General features: G+C 42.0%; 4 protein-coding genes across 6 annotated transcripts; 2 read left to right on the top strand and 2 right to left on the bottom strand.

Moving 5' to 3' along the window:
* Positions 1 to 661: 661 nt before the first annotated feature.
* Positions 662 to 4,663, bottom strand: LOC308121537 (claudin-like protein ZF-A89). 3 transcript variants are annotated; one of them, XM_080482812.1, is made up of 3 exons: positions 3,611 to 4,347; positions 2,110 to 2,214; positions 662 to 2,030 (listed from the first exon to the last, which is right to left on the bottom strand). In XM_080482812.1, the coding sequence occupies exons 1-2, from the start codon at positions 4,195 to 4,197 to the stop codon at positions 2,184 to 2,186; spliced, it is 618 nt and encodes a 205-aa protein (XP_080338938.1). In that variant the 5' UTR covers positions 4,198 to 4,347; the 3' UTR covers positions 662 to 2,030; positions 2,110 to 2,183. The 3 variants fall into 3 exon arrangements, with proteins under 3 accessions (XP_080338938.1, XP_080338937.1, XP_080338936.1); XM_080482811.1 differs by having other exon boundaries at positions 669 to 2,030; positions 2,110 to 2,346; XM_080482810.1 differs by lacking the exons at positions 662 to 2,030; positions 2,110 to 2,214 and adding an exon at positions 4,613 to 4,663 and having other exon boundaries at positions 3,209 to 4,467.
* Positions 1,357 to 1,992, bottom strand: LOC308121539 (claudin-4-like; the record flags this gene model as incomplete). The annotated part of the gene is made up of 1 exon (XM_080482814.1): positions 1,357 to 1,992. The coding sequence occupies one exon, from the start codon at positions 1,990 to 1,992 to the stop codon at positions 1,357 to 1,359; it is 636 nt and encodes a 211-aa protein (XP_080338940.1).
* Positions 4,664 to 10,316: 5,653 nt separating the features above from the next.
* Positions 10,317 to 11,772, top strand: LOC308121536 (claudin-4-like; the record flags this gene model as incomplete). The annotated part of the gene is made up of 1 exon (XM_080482809.1): positions 10,317 to 11,772. The coding sequence occupies one exon, from the start codon at positions 10,317 to 10,319 to the stop codon at positions 10,989 to 10,991; it is 675 nt and encodes a 224-aa protein (XP_080338935.1). The 3' UTR covers positions 10,992 to 11,772.
* Positions 11,773 to 15,380: 3,608 nt separating this feature from the next.
* On the top strand, positions 15,381 to 16,384 carry LOC308121543 (claudin-3-like). Its single transcript, XM_080482818.1, has one exon. The coding sequence runs from the start codon at positions 15,412 to 15,414 to the stop codon at positions 16,060 to 16,062; it is 651 nt and encodes a 216-aa protein (XP_080338944.1). The 5' UTR covers positions 15,381 to 15,411; the 3' UTR covers positions 16,063 to 16,384.
* Positions 16,385 to 18,714: the final 2,330 nt, after the last annotated feature.

The following is an 18,714-nucleotide window of genomic DNA, read 5'->3' as shown; positions in this document are numbered from 1 at the left end:
CAAGTGTTGTTAGTGATTAAGTCTCAAAGGAAGAGCGTGCATTATAGACACATCAGGTCAATTTAATTATAGAAAAAAGATTTGATTTAGGTTCAGCTATTCTGCATTAAAATGCAACTCAATTCATTCACAATTTTATCCTGGCTTCTCGAGACGCTTGTGAAAAATTCTCCATACCATATTTGTTGAGGACCCTTTTTGAAAAAAGTCTGATTGTGTCCACTTCAGCTGAACAATGGTTAATAATTACAGGGCTGCACTGTTTCTCTTGTCAGACTGGGTGCAACCAAAAATCCGTACACAAAAAGAAAACCATTAAAGAGGACCTGGATAAATCGTGCTGACAGGAGTTGGCAGATGTACTCTTACTGAGCAAAGTGCAAATATCCATTCTCTACAGATATAAAACAGCTCCTTAGCAACATGACTCCAACCATACACAGCACAGTGTTGCCTCTGACACCGACATCTATTTTGCCCGAGAAAGAAACTGTAAATCAGCGTCCTGATAATGGAGCCGTTGATTACAGCATGGCAAACATCTCCACCAGATACAGCAAAGTCTCGGGAGTAAACGCCTGTGGATTCCTGCATGCTTTATCATGAGACGTTAGTGAGTTTCTTTTTCATTTCTGCAGGCAAAGGAAGGAAAAAGTGAGCTGGAGTATGAACAAAGAAGCTTTATTTGAGGACAACAGGAAGTCTGGCAGTCATCAGTACATCAAACAAAGAGTTTCACATGTATTTTCCATTATCAAATTCAGTTTAAACGCAATCAGTCAAGATGGTGGTTGTGACAAACTTTGACAAACCATAGGAAACTGCATTTGCTCCGACAAGGAAAATTAGAGCTTATGAATCTAATAATTGAAATCCTTTTCTGATCAAAACTCTTTTGTTCAGGCTAATTCTTAATGGTACTGGCTATCATTGATTAAAAAGAAAATAACCAACGTTTAACACTTCTAAAAATTATTTGACCAACAGTTTAAGAATATGGTGATATTATTATACCAAACCTTTCTTCTTTGATGGATGTGTGACAGCAGCAACGCTGTGGGTCATTGTCGGCGTGTTAAAGGAAAACAAAACCTAAGAGCTTGTTTGTATTGAGATGAGAAGTATCATTTTACTCCATTTCAGAAATGTTCACAGACTGTTCACTGATCAGTGAAAATAAGAATTTTTTTTATTTTTATTTTTTTAAAGATTCACATTAAAAACCAAAGACAGGAACTGTTCATTAAGATACGTCAGTTATAGAAAATATGGAACTTGACCGTACAAATAAAACTCCTGAGGTTTGAGGAATGAATCTGTTTTTGCATCTATTACACAGAAAGTTGAAAAAAAGACTCACACATAGTCCACATTTGACGATGCGGTTCTCGCAGGGGCGAATTTGGCAGGTATGTAGGGTCTGCTGTCTTTAGGGGGGCAGTTGTTGCACAGCAGCCCTCCCCCCAGCAGCAGCAGCCCCGCGGCCCCCCAACCGATATAAAGAGCAGCTCCGAGCTCCCGCCTTTGAGCCGCAGTCACCAGGGGGTTGTAAAAGTCTCTGATGACAGCGTGAGCCGACCACGACACTGGAATCATGATCAGCAAAGCAGCTATTATGAAAATCACTCCAGACACGATGCAGGCTTTGGCCTTGGCTACTTCGTCCTCCATGCAGTTTGTGCACTTCCCGCCGACTATGGCCATGAGGACGCCGAACACCCCGACGATCACAGAGATGATCACCATGGCCCGGGCGGCCTGCAGGTCCTGAGGCAGAGCCAACATGGAGTCGTACACCTTGCACTGCATCTGGCCCGTGCTCTGGACCACGCAGGTCATCCACAGGCCCTCCCAGATCACCTGAGCGGTCACGATGTTCGCCCCGACGAAAGCGGTGACTCTCCACATGGGCAGGGCGCAGGTGATGATTGTTCCAAGCCAGCCGACAAAGGCCAGCAGCACACCCATGATCTGGAGGCCCTGTGAAGCCATGGTTATGCCCCTGCAGCCTCAAACTTCTGCACAAGATACTAGAAGAAAGAAACATGCATTAAAGATGATCAAACTGTCTGTAAATGAAACACTGTTGGATTAATAACGCTGCCTTACCGAGCTGAGGACGTTTAGTGTGCTGTGAGGCACTGAGGTCCGACTGTGAGAAGATAAATGCCTCCCGTTGTGGTTCAAACTCTCAGGGTGGAGTTTCTGTCCTTACTGGACAAAGGGGGAAAACTGAGAAGTGATATCCACGACCCTTGTTCTCTCTCTTTTCATTGTTCCCATGCATACAGGCTTTGTTACCTCCAGCAAGGCTTTAAGACAGGAAACAATAGCCGTAGATCCCAGCTGTGCTCACACACGCACACGCACACGCACACGCACACGCACACGCACACGCACACGCACACGCACACGCACACGCACACACACACACACACACACACACACACACACACACACACACACACACACACACACACACACACACAGGTCATCTCGAAACCTTGAGCAAACATGCACTCGAAACTTGAGGGTTTTTTTCAGCATGTTCAGCTAAAATCTTTTCAAAGGAAGCGCAAGAAAACCAGAAACAGAGGACTGGCCTCTGATGTCCCCTTTTTAACATGACTTGGTGTTGGATACTTTCAAAATAGAAGAAAAAACAGGAGACAAACCAAGGTAGCCTCGCTATTTGACTTCGATGTGGTATTGAGAAGATTTTAGAGGCGATTCATCATGAAACATGAGATCTGCATGACTACAGTTAAGTTTAATCTCTTAAACTTAAATCTCATAGACGAGGGGAAGTAATTTTTACTCCTCTTCCAGCCCTATCTTTCGAATCCACACAAAGTGCAAATTCCTTTGCCTGTAGGCTCACAGTTCGAACAAAGAACAGGTTTCCAGTCATTTTGCTGTCCTCTTTTCTTTCCCTCTTTGCCGCACCTAAACCTGATTAACAGGATAGTCAGACAATAGATGCTTCTCAAAGTACCGTTGGGGTGTTTTTTCTATCGAAGAGATTCAGGTTTTCGGGTAATAGAGCAAATCGTTAACATCTATGCCTCAGACAGTGAGTAAAAACAGGAAGGTTAAAAATATAAATACATTCAGTAAGTTAATTTGTTTGATTTATATAATTTTGAGACCAATAGATAAGTTGTACTGTGTGAAATTGAAGGGCAAAGACAAGTAGCTCAGATTCACAAACAATTAAAAAAAAATTTATTTACAGTAAAACTCACATAATGAATCTCATACACATGGTTCATAAAGACAATCCACATAACCATACATAAGCATAAAAAATAAAAATAAAAAACGGAATAAGTGTAGTAACAAGAAAAGGTTAGCTAATATTCATAAAACACATACAGTAAACCCATGGAATAAGCCTTTACAACTGGTTTTCTCCTTTGGGTGTGGTTTCTCTTTTGTCATCAAGACGCTCATGAGGAGAAGCTCAGATCCTGAAGTTTCAACCGACAGTACCAACAGTGCTTCTGTCCCATAAATGCTCCATTGTGGAGGTTGTTTTTCACTGGAGCTGTATCAGACGTAACCTTTCTCAGACGACGGTGCAGAGGCCTCGGACCGGGGAGCTTTGTACCTCGCAGTGTAGGATTCCCCGTCTTTAGGTGGGCAGTTGCTGCAAAGCATCCCCCCACCGATAAGCATCAAGGCAGCTGCTCCCCACCCGATGTACAGTGCGGCTCCCAGCTCTCTCTTCTGGGCGCTGACCAGGAGCGGGTTGTAGAAGTCTCGGATGATGGTGTGGGCGGACCAGCAGACAGGAACGAGGCAGACGATCCCAGCTATGATGAAGAGGACCCCAGATGCAATGCCCACCTTCATTTTTGATGATTCGTCCTCGACACAGTTGGTGCATTTCCCCCCGGCGATGGCAAGGAGGATGGCCATGACGCCCACAATGATGGAGATGATCATCAGGGCCCGGGCAGCCTGCAGGTCAGAGCTGAGGGCCAGCATGGAGTCGTAGACTTTACACTGCATCTGGCCAGTGCTCTGGTGCACACAGTTCATCCAGATGCCTTCCCAGGAGGTCTGCGCCGTGATGATGTTGCTGCCAATGAAAGCAGTGACCTTCCACATGGGAATGGCGCACACGATGATGGCACCAATCCAGCCCAGGATCCCCAGAGCAGTACCCAGAATCTGGAACCCAGCAGACACCATTGTGGATTTCTCTGAGTTTCTTCAGATGAAACTTCTTCCTCTTTTCAGAAACAGTCTCTTTGTGATGTAATTCTTCCCCTGGAGCGGCTGAAGGTTGTCTGTCTTTTGTGATGGAGGTGATCTCTCTGTCAATCAGTTTGCTGAATGACTGAGGATATGAAGCAGAGTCGGTACATAAGAGGTGAAAGAGGAGGAGCCATGGAGGGAAGGCAGCTCCTGTTCTTCAAGTCTCATGGACAACTCCACCAGCCAACAACCTGTTTACCCTCCCTGTGTAGTGTTTAACAAAAACAAACATCACTCTCTTTCACATGTGGCACCACAAGCAAACCTTACTGCACAAGCTGGGTGAAAATACACATTTTATTAGATAATAAAAAAACACATTATTGTTAAAGGGCATATCATTGTTCACCTGTCCTCTCTCAATCCCCTCCCGCAAGATTCGCCTAACCTGCAGGTGGGTGGAGTATTGTTGTGAGTGACTTCATCGCCTGTGACAACCGCTTTGGACTGCCCAAATATGGTCACGTCTGCAGTGACGTTATTGTATTACACCTGCTCAAACTATTGATGAAATGCTACAGGAGTAAACGTATGAATATGCAGAATGCTATTGCTCAACTGTCTTCCAGTAATTCCTTTTTAAGGCACATTATGAGGGAAATCAAACTGTCATTTTACAACATGATGATAGGCTGTGAGCAAAACAATATACAGAGAATAATGTTTGATAAAACTACAACACTTCACGGTGTTAAAGGTCAAAGTAAAGCTCTGTCATGTTCGGACTCTGTGTGTGTGTGTGTGTTCTGGGAATCACACTTAGGACTGACTAAGTGTGAACACACAAGACCTTTTGTTCACAGAAGATCACAGTAAAAGAGCTTGGACTTGATGTGAAGCTGCTGATGGGTGCAGCAAGAAAGGGCAACAAAGAGCAGTGAGTGAGACGATGAACATCGTCTTTGACATGTCTGGCTTTTCCTGCTTTTAACTGTTGTAATAGAGACTTGAAAGAAAAGCATTGACCTCTCAAGTTTGGTCCTCCCTCTGCCAGCAGTTCCCCACTTGGTCCAATAGGAGGCAGCACCTCCTGGAGCGTGAACATGTCTGTCATTTTCTACAGTGAGTTTAACAACAAGCAAACTGCCCAGAAATTCCACCAAACCTGTTATTCAAATGAACTTGCTGTGAGGTGAGAGTGCTGACCACTACTGTGTTCTTCCTAGATACTTTTGTGTTGCATCCCAGAAAATTGCTGGTACATTTCAACAATAAATCCTGAAAATAAAAACAAAAATTTCTCACAAAGTTCTAACAGAACAGTGTGGCTTGACCAGGTGATCGATGACTGACATTCAAAGCACTTCAAAGAGACAAAGAGACTAAATCGCCATTCACCGGCTGCATGGTTGTGACTGAATGACAGGCTGCCAGGGGAATTCCAGATTCCAGCCAATCAGAAACGAGACAATAAATTAATTTGTGTGTGTGTGTGTGTGTGTGTGTGTGTGTGTGTGTGTGTGTGTGTGTGTGTGTGTGTGTGTGTGTGTGTGTGTGTGTGTGTGTGTGTGTGTGTGTGTGTGTGTGTGTGTGTGTGTGTGTGTGTGTGTGTGTGTGTTTGACCTACTTTGTGGGCATATAAACCTGTTAACACACTCACGATATATTAGGATTTCAAGCCCCCAGAGTGTTAATCATCAAACTCTGAAACCATTGGGTGTTTTTAGGTTACATCAAACGTCGAGTTAGATTAAAGCTACTGAAGTCAAACAGTAGTTATTCTATTGATAAGAGTTTGCAGGAAATGAGTGTAAGTCAGTGCAATGTCTCAGCTTGTGTGTATGTGTGTGCATTTTCATTTAGTTTGCAATGTTTAAACATGGGGTGTAGCACGTTTATGAGGCTCAGTCAGGCAAACGGTTTCCATAACATTTAACTGCTGCTCACTCATCCCGATAGAGGCCGGGCAGGTTAAGAGCTCTACTATCTTTAATAGGATTGACGGGGGTGTTTCAGTTTCGGTCGTATCTGTGCGCAAGTTTCATGCTTGTCAATTTGTAACCTTTGAGTTACCATCCTCCTCTGTCAAAACACCAAATAGTGTCCCGATCCTCAATGATCTCAAATGTATCTTAGAAATGGGTTTTTAACAGTACGAGTACTCGCCTTTAGTGACTTGCCTTAACTTCAGGTTGAGCTCACCTAAAATAACTGTTGCTTGTTACGTTTGGAAATCAGTTGACACACGAACACATGTTTAATTGTGTGCCAGTCTTATATGAATTTAACAAGGCGCTCATTTTAACTGATTAATTCATCTGAAAGGATTTTTATCATTGTTGATGGCATATGCAGATATGATCACAGTGTGCAATGTAAGGAAATGTCATTTTTCTCCCATACAGGCATTTACAGGCAGTCTAACAACTGTTTAGGAATGCAATCAAATGCATCAATACTTCTGTGATAGTGGAGCAGACGGGCAGCAGGGTGGCGGCTTGCACTTGTTTCTGAGCCTGTGAGAGTTTTCTCAGGATCTCAGGTTTAATGATTGACTCCATTCTGGCTGTTGGTGTAAGAAGCTCATTGTGAGCGATTGTTTGTGTCTCAGTGTTTGCCCCACAATGAACTACCAAGCTGTTTATGATGTAATTCATCTGTGTTTGCTGTGACAGGCTCCAGTCCTCTGTAAGACAGGTCTGGATAAAGTGGACAGAGAAGGCCAAGAACAATATAGAGCAGCGATGGTTGCCTTAAAAAAATAGTCAACTTTTTGCACATTGCTCATTTTTGTTGACTATAATTAGGATTATTTGAATATGAAAAAAATGGCAATGGCATTGGGAATCACTGAAAACAGCTTGAACAGCGCTTCTTCAATGAAATGTACATTTTCTACCCCATCATCTGGGTTTCTATTCTTTCATTCACCAGAGTGGGACTTTACGACAAAGGAAGTTTCCATTGTACTGTTTTCTGGTTGCATGTTGTATCACAAATAATACGGCACAAACTAGTGGCCTGGCATGTAAACGAGAGTGTTCACAGCATTTCTGGTATTTCCACGTGTACGGGAATTTTTTCTGAAGTTTCGAGGTAATCATTGTCAGGTAAACAGAACCTTACTCAACTATCCAAACTTTCAGATTTAGTTTGGGTCTTTAACAGCTTTGTACTTTATACGGATCTGAAATCTAACACCTGCTTCCCTTCCAGACCTGTAGATGTTGACCCATTGTTGTTTTCATTTGCATCTGACTATTGTGCAAACCTTCTAAATCAGTCAACCTGTCAGAGCCCGTTTACATTTCTGCACTGAAAGACAACACCTGAGTCAGGTGATCTGCATGCATGGTGTGTTTATTTCAGTATCACTAGATCCACCTTTGTACTTCTACTCAGAAGGATATTTTCTAACTGTTCCTGTATTTAGGTTACGGTGATCTGTGTGTTGGTAGTCGTCACAGGCCTATGCAGTCACTATTTGAGCTTTCTTTGGCAGACAACCAAATAGATAAGGCTGTTGTTCCTGCAGTGTGCCCCCAGAAGAAGCTCTCAACACTTCCAGCTTCCCATGATAAAAGATCGACTGTTTGTATGTTCCCACAAATCCTCTGGCACACAGAGAGGAAAACAACAAGGAAACACGAATCCTTCTGGTAACTCAGACTCATTTATCAACTCTTTTGACAGATAAAACTGGACGGCAAAACTCCCCAAACTGAGCCAGTTTAGGTACATGGAAAAATGTCAGTAATAGTATTTATAAGAAGTGCTGTTTAAAAGTGAAATCAACTATTTGTCAAGCCAGGTAGTCCAAAAACTCTTGAGTTTTGTTTTTAATACAAATGAATCTCTAACGGGTTTCTGGTCTGGCTTGTGGCCTACATTTGTAGTTTTACCATTCGTTTCAAATGGGTCACATGAGGAAAAAGAGAAATGGGTGACTCAGCATTATTATTATTATTTTTTTTTTTTATATATATATCTGTATATATCAATTTTTTTCTAAACAATATGAAAGTTACTGATGTTTAATACATCAAATTTCAAGAGAAAAAAAAAATAAAACCCCAAAACTACCTGAATGAGAAATTCCATATGCATCTTATATTGGAATTTAATTGATTTCAGTAACCTCAGCAGTACACACAGTATGCACGCCTCTTATAGTACACACATTTGTACCTTAGTAACTCGTTCCTAATATTCTCCAGGCTAGGCTTTGCAGGGCATGGACGTCAGTTAATGAGCAACTTGTTTCCTGACTGGTTAAACTGCAGACCCTGGCATGCAGAAACCAAGGGCCAACACAAAAAGAGGTTAACATAATCTGAAAGTAGCTGCTTCCAAATCTGCAGACACACAAAGGCTTTGAGATATTGGGTTATTTTTGATAGAATTTCTTATCTAGTTTGCTTTTTATGGCTGTTTGCAGTTTCTCTCTGAGGTTTCTATTGCATTAGGTGACTGACCAAGAAGAAATATGTAGTTTCCTGTTAATCCTTACAAAAGATAGATATATACTTGAATGTATTTCCTGTTTAACCTCACCGATATGCAGGAATCACAGTAAAGATTTAACTGACTGAATGTTTACTTCCTGAATTCAAGATAAACTGAAAGATTTTATAGGTTTTATCTCATTGTGGTCACTGTGCCTTTTCTTTTAACAGAAACATTGTTGACTAATGATAAAGTGTGATAATGTGCGCATGTACACACACACACACACACACACACACACACACACACACACACACACACACACACACACACTGTTAAGTGTGTCAATAAGTGTGATACACAGGAAACAGTATCTACTGCATTGTGCAGCCTCTCTGGATACCAAATGTCTTCTCTGTTTGTCACATTTCTGATCCAATAAATCAGTTTTGTATATCTGTTACTCTTTTTAATAGCTTTGTTTCTTTAATGAGTGAGGACTATGCGTACAGAAGGATTACCAACAAATCGACTTGATGTCGTGGTTTGCACTCTGCTCTCACATTTTGAAAACACCACTGTTCATTTCCTGTCTGGGTTTTTTCTGGCTTGAGTTTGCATGTTTTCTCTGCCCCTGTATTGGTTTTCTGCACGTATTTCGGTTCCTCGAACAAATCTTTTCTCTTAGGCGTCTTTAAATGAGCACAGACATTGTGTCATCTCCAGTTATGGCATAGATATAAAAAAACAAACAAAGATGCAGTAGATGAGTATAGTTCACAGGATCAGTCACACATCTATAAAATGTGTTTTTAGCTCTTGTGGTTTGTCATTAACTCACATTTTATTGAGTGTGTGGCCCAGTACAGATGGATCATGTTTCTCCTATAAAAACTGTCACATCATGTTATGGGTCTGGCTATAAATTCACAAGACATTTCAAGTAAACATAAATGGAGCCAGGAATATATATCCAAAACAGCAGGTACAGTTGAATAGAATTCCCTCTCCCACCTTCATCTGTATTTGCCGGCAATCACCTGCTCCACACATGAACAAACCACTTCCACACATGTGTGGAGTAGAAAGCATGTTTGTGTATCTGTTACGGTCTTGTGTGGTCACCTATCAACCACATAACAAGGCCTGCTCTGGCCACTCATTACCTACTGGCAGCAGTAAAACAGACACACCCGGGGCTACCATGGGCAAAAGGTTAAGCCATAAAAACTGTTGTCATTTGAAAAAAAGAAAAAAAAGAAAGACTCAGAAATTCTCAACAACACACCCATGTGGTAAACGAAGCCAACGCTCATCTGATTGGTTTGAATTGGCGAGTGATGTCATCTCCCAGGAGGGACAGACCTCTGGTTAATAAATACAGATTAAGATCATCGACTCAATAAGAGCTTCAGATCACCGGAAGGAAACATTTGAGCAGACACGTACACCGAGCGGAGAGATCGAGGCGGACGGACCAAGTGGCAAACCGACAGCTGTGGATCCAGCAGTGGTCGCAACTACCTCAGGAGCGCGCGAAGCTGCTGAAACACCAACAAAGAGGAGCTCAAAGGACAAATTATTGCATTATCTGACCCACCAGAAGGACCAACTGAGAAAAGGAAACTTAACTTGAATTTGAATCAAGAGGAGGGAAAAGGGTCACGATGGCGTCTTTTGGACTGGAGCTGGCCGGTATCACGCTCTCAGTGGTGGGCTGGTTGCTCAGTATCATCAGCTGCGCTCTGCCGATGTGGAGGGTCTCCGCCTTCATCGGCGCCAACATCGTGACGGCTCAGGTGTACTGGGAGGGTCTGTGGATGACCTGCGTGGTTCAGAGCACGGGACAGATGCAGTGTAAAGTCTACGACTCCATGCTGGCTCTGCCTCAGGACCTGCAGGCCGCCCGGGCGCTCACCGTGGTCACCATCATCGTGGGGGTGGTGGCGCTCCTCCTCTCCATGGTGGCGGCAAAGTGCACCAACTGCATTGAGGAAGAGGGGGTCAAATCCAGGGTGATGATCTCCTCCGGGGCGGCGTTCATTGCGGCGGCTCTGGCCCAGCTGGTGCCCGTTTCCTGGTCAGCGCACACCATCGTGGTCGAGTTCTACAGTCCACTCATCCCTTCGGGGCAGAAGATGGAGATCGGGGCGGCTTTGTATTTAGGTTGGGCTGCTGCAGCCCTGCTGGTGACTGGGGGGTCCATTCTCTGCTGCAGCTGCCCTCCAAGAGAAGAGAAGCCAGCACGGTACAGCATACACCCCCAGAGTCGTTTTGCGTACTCTGCGGCGCCGATGTCGACGACGGCTCAGAGCTCCTACAACAGAAGAGACTACGTGTGAGGACTTTTCATGCTTATCCTGCTTATTTGTTCACTATTGATTTCCTTGTACAGGTACAATGGTGGTATCCTTTTGTTCAGCTAAAAGAAAAAAATGACTTTTTGTAGATGTTAAATGCCATAAATTTGTTTAGATGTTTTTGACTCTTCCAGGGAGATTTGGAAGATATTCACCGAGACTCGATGGTATTGTTTACACATCACTTTCATTTGCATGACAGAGGAGGAGTGTATTATCAAAGGGCAAAATACGGTTAAAAGAAGAATGTGATGAATTGAGAAGATGTAACCAAGAAAAACAATGTTGTGTTCTATATTTATTGTTATCTGTTGTGGATGTTCATCATTGTGAGCAGTCTGCAAATAGTAAATTTCATACAAAAGTAAATAGAGACATTTGAAGGAGTTTTGTAAGATACATTTCTGGATGTTGTTATAATACACACACATGGGCTAAGTAACAGTCGAGCTCACATGTAGGTCCAAAGAAAAGTGGAGCTTGAAAAGACTAAAGAAAGTCATATAAAGTTGCTTTGTTTCAAATGAACATTTTTATTTTATTTTTGTTTTTGTTTTACTTTTCATCTGGATCACATTTCATAGCACTGAATGTTTTGTGTTCATTCATTTTTTACTGTATTTGAAACGTTTGTCTTTAACTTTATTGCTGTGAAATATCATTTATTTTTATTATATTGTTTGTTTTGTTGGTTTGGTTGTTTTTTGTGTACAGATCTTCTGATGATTTAAAAAGAAATTACAATGGAAATAAATGATTTTCAAACATTATATGAGTTGTTTTTCAGTACTCAAGAGAAATGAGAAGACAATCTTAGCATCGTGACCAGGCTTTGATTCGGTAGTTTATAGGAAGAAAAAGGAAGAAAATTCTAGTCATATGGTCACTGATAATGAGTACTACGTCATATAATCCATCAGCATTCATTTTTGTATTTATGTTTAAAAAAAATGCATTTTAAGCTTTTATAAGGCACTCACTAAAATAAAGTATAGAGTTACTTTAAAGCCAGTATAAAGATAATGTAAAAACATGTTAATTTTACAAAGTGGTGTAAAACTAAATATCTGTATGTTTCACCATTTCTTTTTATAGAATTATCTAACTGACCTTCAGTGTCCCCTAAGTTTCCCTAAACATTTCTCATGTATGAGTTATGGAAATCACAATTTGACTTACTAATGTTGTTTGGTGTGCGTTCATTTAATTTAATTTCATTCATTTTCATTTTTGCTTTATTTTGAACTTAATAAGTAGAATTTAAAAATAAAAACCTGATACATTGCAGTAGAAAACGTGTTGAAAAAGGAGAAGGAGGAAGCATAAGCTTAAAAAAATTGTTGTGTACAGAAATGCACGGTTGTCTTTTTGTGTGATATATCCATCCAGCAGGTCGAAAATGTTTACAATTGTCATCATGAGGAGGAAGTTTAATTCCCTCTGTCGTCTGAGTCGGAGTCTAGACCACAGATACCAACTTTTTCCTATTTTGAATAGTCAAATATTGAGCGGTCAGCCTGCGCTGCGCCATGACATTACTTTACTGGTTTCAGTTCTTCTGAAAAACACAAGATAAGCCTGCTCTCAGCGGCAGGTAATATTGTTCAACTTATCATTAAGAAAAACTCCAATTGTACAACTTTTCGTGACGTAGTGGTTTATTTGTAGGACGTTTTATGAGGTTCAATGAGGTTTATATAGTTTTAGAGTTCAAAAAAGGTTTATTTCAACAATACTGTTCCTTCATGTCTTATCATGTTTGCAGGTTTTAGTCTCTTTAATCAGTAGTATCAAAAATAATTGACTCCTTCACAGATACAATAAACATGCTTATCACATACTTGATAAGAGTCAAGCTACAAAACTACCTGATTGGAATTAATGGAGGAAACAAAAGTGTATTGCAGTTTTTATAATGCTGAATAGTTTCTTTGTTGTTATTTTATGACTTTTTTATTTACTGTTGTTAATTGTTAGTGTATCCGTTTGTATAGTACATTCTTTAACAGAGAAGACATTTGATATGATTACACAGGAAAAGGCTGCCGACAGGCTTTTTGGCCTTTACCTCAGAAGAGCTGCACTATTTAATGTTATGACATAAACACAAGAGAAAGTATAATGGAGATCCTCCTGATGAAACAACAAACAGCCTCCTTGTTGATCACCTGCCAGGTTTGTTTGTGTTTTTACTTTCAAGTGACAGGTCCAGTGCACAAATGTGAGGACAATCGAGTACAAACTGTTTTGATGCATTTATTTGTATGGAGGCCAAAAGCACTGAATTAGCCTCTTAATCAAACCCAGTTATAATTACTTTATAGATATTAAGCAGAATAATCTAATGGAAATCTAATTTGTTTGACATTTTTTGTGAATAATGATTATTATGAAATAACTGAATCACATTTTATTTCAACAAATACCCGTTCAACTATAAATTCACCCATGTTCATCCAAATACAATTGCACATTTTAACAAATACCATGAGATTTGTTCGAATTTTTAATTAATGTTCTTTCTTTTTTTTTACCTGTTCAGTTCATCATATGGTGAGCTCACAGAAGTGTTTGGACAGAGTTTTAACGAAACCAAGAAGATCATCTTGTCTGTATGCTAAAGGTGTCTGAGAACCCGCCTGCTGTGTTTTCTCTCTGCTCATATTTGCTCTTGGTGCAGTTCCTCCAGTTTCACTAAAGGCTTTTCGATTGTTTTCCTGACACCGAATCATTACTGTTTAAAAAAAAAAGTCCCACATCACTGGAAGCAGGAAGTAAATAAAGATGAAAAAGTTGGCTTGGCTTGTAGCCAGAGTGACTGTTTCAAGCGGTCAACAAAGCTTTTTAATGACTTGTTTTTAACCAGTAACCAGGGTCAGATCAGAGTTATTTAGCTCTTCTTCTGGGAATTCAAACAGAGCAGATAGTCATGTGTTAGTCATAAACTCTCAGCTACGACCAACATCTCAATCTGAGAGCAGTGCATAAAGGAATAAGACACAGGAAATAGTTCAAGAGGCGATTTGTTTAGAAAACTGGTCTGGACTGTGTAGAGCTTAATGCTTTGTGTAACTCTACAACGGATCCCTCTGGGTCAAAGGATAGTCCTCAAAATCTAGTTACTTGTCTAAAAAGCACTAAATGGTCTCAGGCCTGAACACATCTCATGAGAGGCCAAAACCCGTCAGTTCATCTGGAACAAGTTTACTCAGTTCCAAATTCTAAACCAGGGCAAACCAAACTATTGTTTACTGCTGCTAAACAGTGAAGTAGAAGTAACTCGTCAGGATCATCTGTCGCTATTGATCCTTCAATGTGTTTCTGTAGCAGACGCACTTAACAGATTGTGTTGTGAAAATGGTTAGGTTGTTAACGTTTGCTTTCCTCTCTTCCACCCATGCATCTATCCTCTATATGTATTTATCCAACCTGGGGGTTTTGAGCTGATCCAATCGAACTATGAAAAATGCGGGGCACGCGCTGCACAGATCACCAGTCCATCACAGATTCACACTCCCTCCAGAGTCCAGAGAGATAAACTTGTCAAAAGTTTTGCAGGTGGAGAATGAGGCAGTAGTGAACTGCTTTGAAGCCGATTCAGTCGGTCTGTAGTTTGCTCACAGGGCTCCGATGGCAGCATACACACATTCACAAATGGATCACAGTCATGAAGCAATTTATTTTCTACAAAACAAGAACGACAAACGCGTAGAAACAGAGAGTGTTCACCGTCTGAAAACAAATCTACTCAGCATAATCATGTCAAAGACTAAAAGCTATTTCAGTGAAAAGTTGTTGCACAATATTTGCTTTCTGCATATTGTCAACTCAAAGCCTTAACACATGTTTAGAAATACACAATGTGGTAATCAATGGTTGTTCTCATGGAGGCCATCTTTAAACAGTAACAAGCCAGTTAATCTACTGAAGCCCAACCCCCTTGCAACCAAACACGGGCACACCCTGCCTCTGTTACATCTCTCCTTTCTTGCCCTGCCTCCATCCAGTCCTTACTAGTGTGTGTGTGTGTGTGTGTGTGTGTGTGTGTGTGTGTGTGTGTGTGTGTGTGTGTGTGTGTGTGTGTGTGTGTGTGTGTGTGTGTGTGTGTGTGTGTGTGTGTGTGTGTGTGTGTGTGTGTGTGTGTGTGTGTGTGTGTGTGTGGACACGCGTTTCCCTTGACATCATCACCAGGGGACTCCTCCTCTCGCTCCCATGAAGTATAAAGGATCTCTTGTTTCCGTGGCAGCATCCCACAGCCACATCACGCCCTCTTACAGGTGCTCGCAGTTACTCACAGCAGCACAGCAGAAGCCTCTTTCTTGCGCTCGGAGGGGCTTCGTTTGCTGGGCGATCTGCGGCCCCGCTATTTAAATCTTGTCCTGTTTCCAGACAGAGAGCCACCATGTCGATGGGTTTGGAGATTGTGGGCATTGCCCTTGGATTCCTTGGATTCGTCCTTGCCATAGTGACCTGCGCCCTGCCAATGTGGAAGGTGTCGGCCTTCATTGGAGCCAACATCATCACTGCTCAGACCATCTGGGAGGGTTTGTGGATGAACTGTGTCACGCAGAGCACAGGACAGATGCAGTGCAAGATGTATGACTCAATGCTGGCCTTATCTCCAGAGGTACAGGCCTCCAGGGCGATGACCATCATCTCCATCATTCTCGGGATACTGGGGGTCATGATCTCCATCGTTGGCGCCAAGTGCACCAATTGCATCGAGGATGAGCCGTCCAAGGCCAAGGTGATGATCATATCCGGGATCTTCTTCATCCTCGCTGGCCTTTTGGTTCTCATCCCCGTCTCCTGGAGCGCCAACGTCATCATCCGGGATTTCTACAGCCCGCTCTTGGTCAATGGCCAGAGGAGGGAGCTGGGAGCATCCCTGTACATCGGCTGGGGCGCGGCCGCTCTGCTCCTGATCGGAGGGGCCATGCTGTGCAGCAGCTGCCCACCCAAAGAGAAGAAGTACAAGCCGCCTCGGATGGCCTACTCTGCCCCCCGCAGCACCAGTGGCGGGGGAGGGTATGACAGAAAAGACTATGTTTGAAGTGTGTGACCAACAGATTCAAAAATTAAGTTAAAAAATATTGTGGCACATGGGTGTTTTTGTTCTTTTTATTATTTTTTTCAATGTCTGAAACAACAGGGTGAAGCCCTTTAAAAGACTCCGAGATGAAGTACGTGTCTGCGTGTGTGTGCGTGTGTGTGTGTGTGTGTGTGTGTGTGTGTGTGTGTGCGTGTGTGCGTGTGTGCGTGTGTGCGTGTGTGCGTGTGTGCAAATATTGACCTTTCTGCTTTGCTTCTTCATCCTCCTATCTTGTGAAAACAGACTGTAAATTCTAACTTTATTCTTTTTGAAATGTTGTTCACCTGTTGTGTGTGTGTGTGTGTGTGTGTGTGTGTGTGTGTGTGTGTGTGTGTGTGTGTGTGTGTGTGTGTGTGTGTGTGTGTGTGTGTGTGTGTGTGTGTGTGTGTGTGTGTGTGTGTGTGTGTATATACCTATCCTCCCCAGGAGTGTGACTCTGAAAACACCTGCTACCTGCCTGCTTCGCTCTGTCGTTAGCCGCGTGGTGTCGTGTTCCACTGAAACTTGCAGTTAAAACATTGTGTGTGTCCTTCTCTCACAATGACAGCTCTCATTTTACATGAATTTGGTTGTGTGATTGTTCAGCATGTGTGCGCGCGCTTGCATGTTTGGCATGTAATATTTGACTAGGAGAGTTTCTGTTGAGACTGAAACTGAAGATGGATCATTGATTTGGCCCGAGGAAACAAACTTCATCTGCCTCCTCACAGTTTCACTAAAATCCAGACGCCTTTGTGTCCATATATGTGTGTGAACTTAAATTATGATTCTCTTATAAAAATGTACTTGAGGTGTATTTTAACATTGCTACATATTTTCCTATATGTCTGTTTCAAAACGATAACTCATGTGATATGTTGTGCTGTAGGCCAAACCTGTTTTAAAGGTCATGTACATAAATATATTTATATTATTTTGTATGTTGAATAAGCCGTGGTCTTCAATGCAAGTTTGTTAATGTGTATGTGTGAGTGTGTGAGTGTGTGATCCCAAGGGATGCATATTTTTTGTGGTTGCAGCTTTTATTTTTTTGGAGGAATGTTTTTTTGTTATTTTCTTTGTTTGTTTGTGTTTTGTTTTGTTTTTTTCAAACTGCTGTATCGTAAGATAAGATGCTTTACTGGATGTCCAATGGTTATACTGGACTTTTCTGATGTGTTTTTAATAGTCTGAATATTTTAATAAAAGCAATTTAACTGCTTTACAGAACAAACATGTTTAACCCTTTTTGAAAGCTCAAAGAAACTCCAGGAGGCGCGTCACAAAGCTCCTGCTACCAAAGCAAACAGTGATCCACTTTAATCAAACAGTCTAAAAAGCTAAACGTTGGGCAGGGCTTTGGGAGTCGGGCGTCTTTGTTTAGCCAGAAGGTGAGTTTCATTCACCCATCAGTTTATCCAGAGACACGCTGTTTTGGTGGGCGGGTGTGGCAGATGCTGCAGGCCGTGTTAATCTGTTGAAAAAATATCAGTTCCACCTGTCAGCTGCAGTTTGAAGAGAAATAATTAGTTCGGAGGCAGACCGGTTTTTCAGCCCTGTATTTTGAGAATGTGTTGAGCAGGGTCACACAACAAAAAAGCATCGATGTTCCCTTCTACTAGAACACTGTGATGTAATGATTACTTCTAAAATAAGAGCTGGATATTACGTTACATTATAACGTGTATATATTAATACACTGAAATGCAAATGCAACATTTTGGTTTGTTGCATCTGAGACTTGTTCTTTGTACACAAAGGTTCTGTTTCTCTTAAATATTGTTCACACATTTGTCTAAATCTGTGTTAAGGCCTCTTCATACTCCATAAGAACCAGACGAAAGTTCGGCAGTGCGGGGTACTGCCGAACAAAATGACGTAATTTCCTTCTTCCAGCTCCCTCTGGCCTAAGGAATTTGTTTCGGCACTGCCGAAACTTCTGCACTGCCGTGTGCTGCGCATGTGTGTTCCAGCTCGCTCATGACTAAGTCATATTTTAATCATATTTAGCTCGTAACATCGCTACTCTACGAGCGCCGCAGCTCGTTAAAATGTCGGAGGGCAGGCTTACATGATGAACCTGAATGCATCACGAACGGCTGGCAGCTCCTGTAGTTAAAACCAGACCAACATGGCGCTCGGACAAAAACTCTCTTTTATTACTGAAACAGTTCAGAGAAATGTATTTCTGAAAGCACTGGAGGCGAGAAATAAACTGTGCAGTTGAAAAGTTTAAACGCCGCATCACAGACGTGTGGCTGCTTTGAGGGGGCGTGGCCTGCGAGTTCAGCAGCTTCTTATCGGAGCATGAACAGTCCTGCCGAAAAAGCTTTTTTTTCGGCAGCTGGCTGACGTCACTGCCGAGTTTTCTTCTTGTTCTTATGGGTTCAAAAAGGGAATATGCAGGGGCCTTTACTGAGCGCTTCTCCTTTGGCGAGATAATCCCTCCACCTCACAGGTGTTTCATATCAAGATGGTGATTAGACAGCAGGGTTATTGCACAGGTGGGCCTCAAGCTGGCCGCAATAAAAGGAAATACACTCAAAAAAACCAAAGAATTTCTGCATAAACTGTCAGAAACCATCTCAGGAAAGCTCTTCATCCTCATCGGGGTCTCTGTATTGACATATACGA

This window comes from Lipophrys pholis (genome assembly GCF_963383615.2).
Source record: "Lipophrys pholis genome assembly, chromosome: 16".
NCBI classification, from domain to species: domain Eukaryota; kingdom Metazoa; phylum Chordata; class Actinopteri; order Blenniiformes; family Blenniidae; genus Lipophrys; species Lipophrys pholis.
This window is presented reverse-complemented; position numbering and strand designations above follow the sequence as displayed.

Bases quoted from the DNA above. Each gene is read 5' to 3' on its own strand.
- LOC308121537 (XM_080482810.1), bottom strand. From the start codon at position 4,197: ATGGTGTCTGCTGGGTTCCAGATTCTGGGTACTGCTCTGGGGATCCTG.
- LOC308121543 (XM_080482818.1), top strand. From the start codon at position 15,412: ATGTCGATGGGTTTGGAGATTGTGGGCATTGCCCTTGGATTCCTTGGA.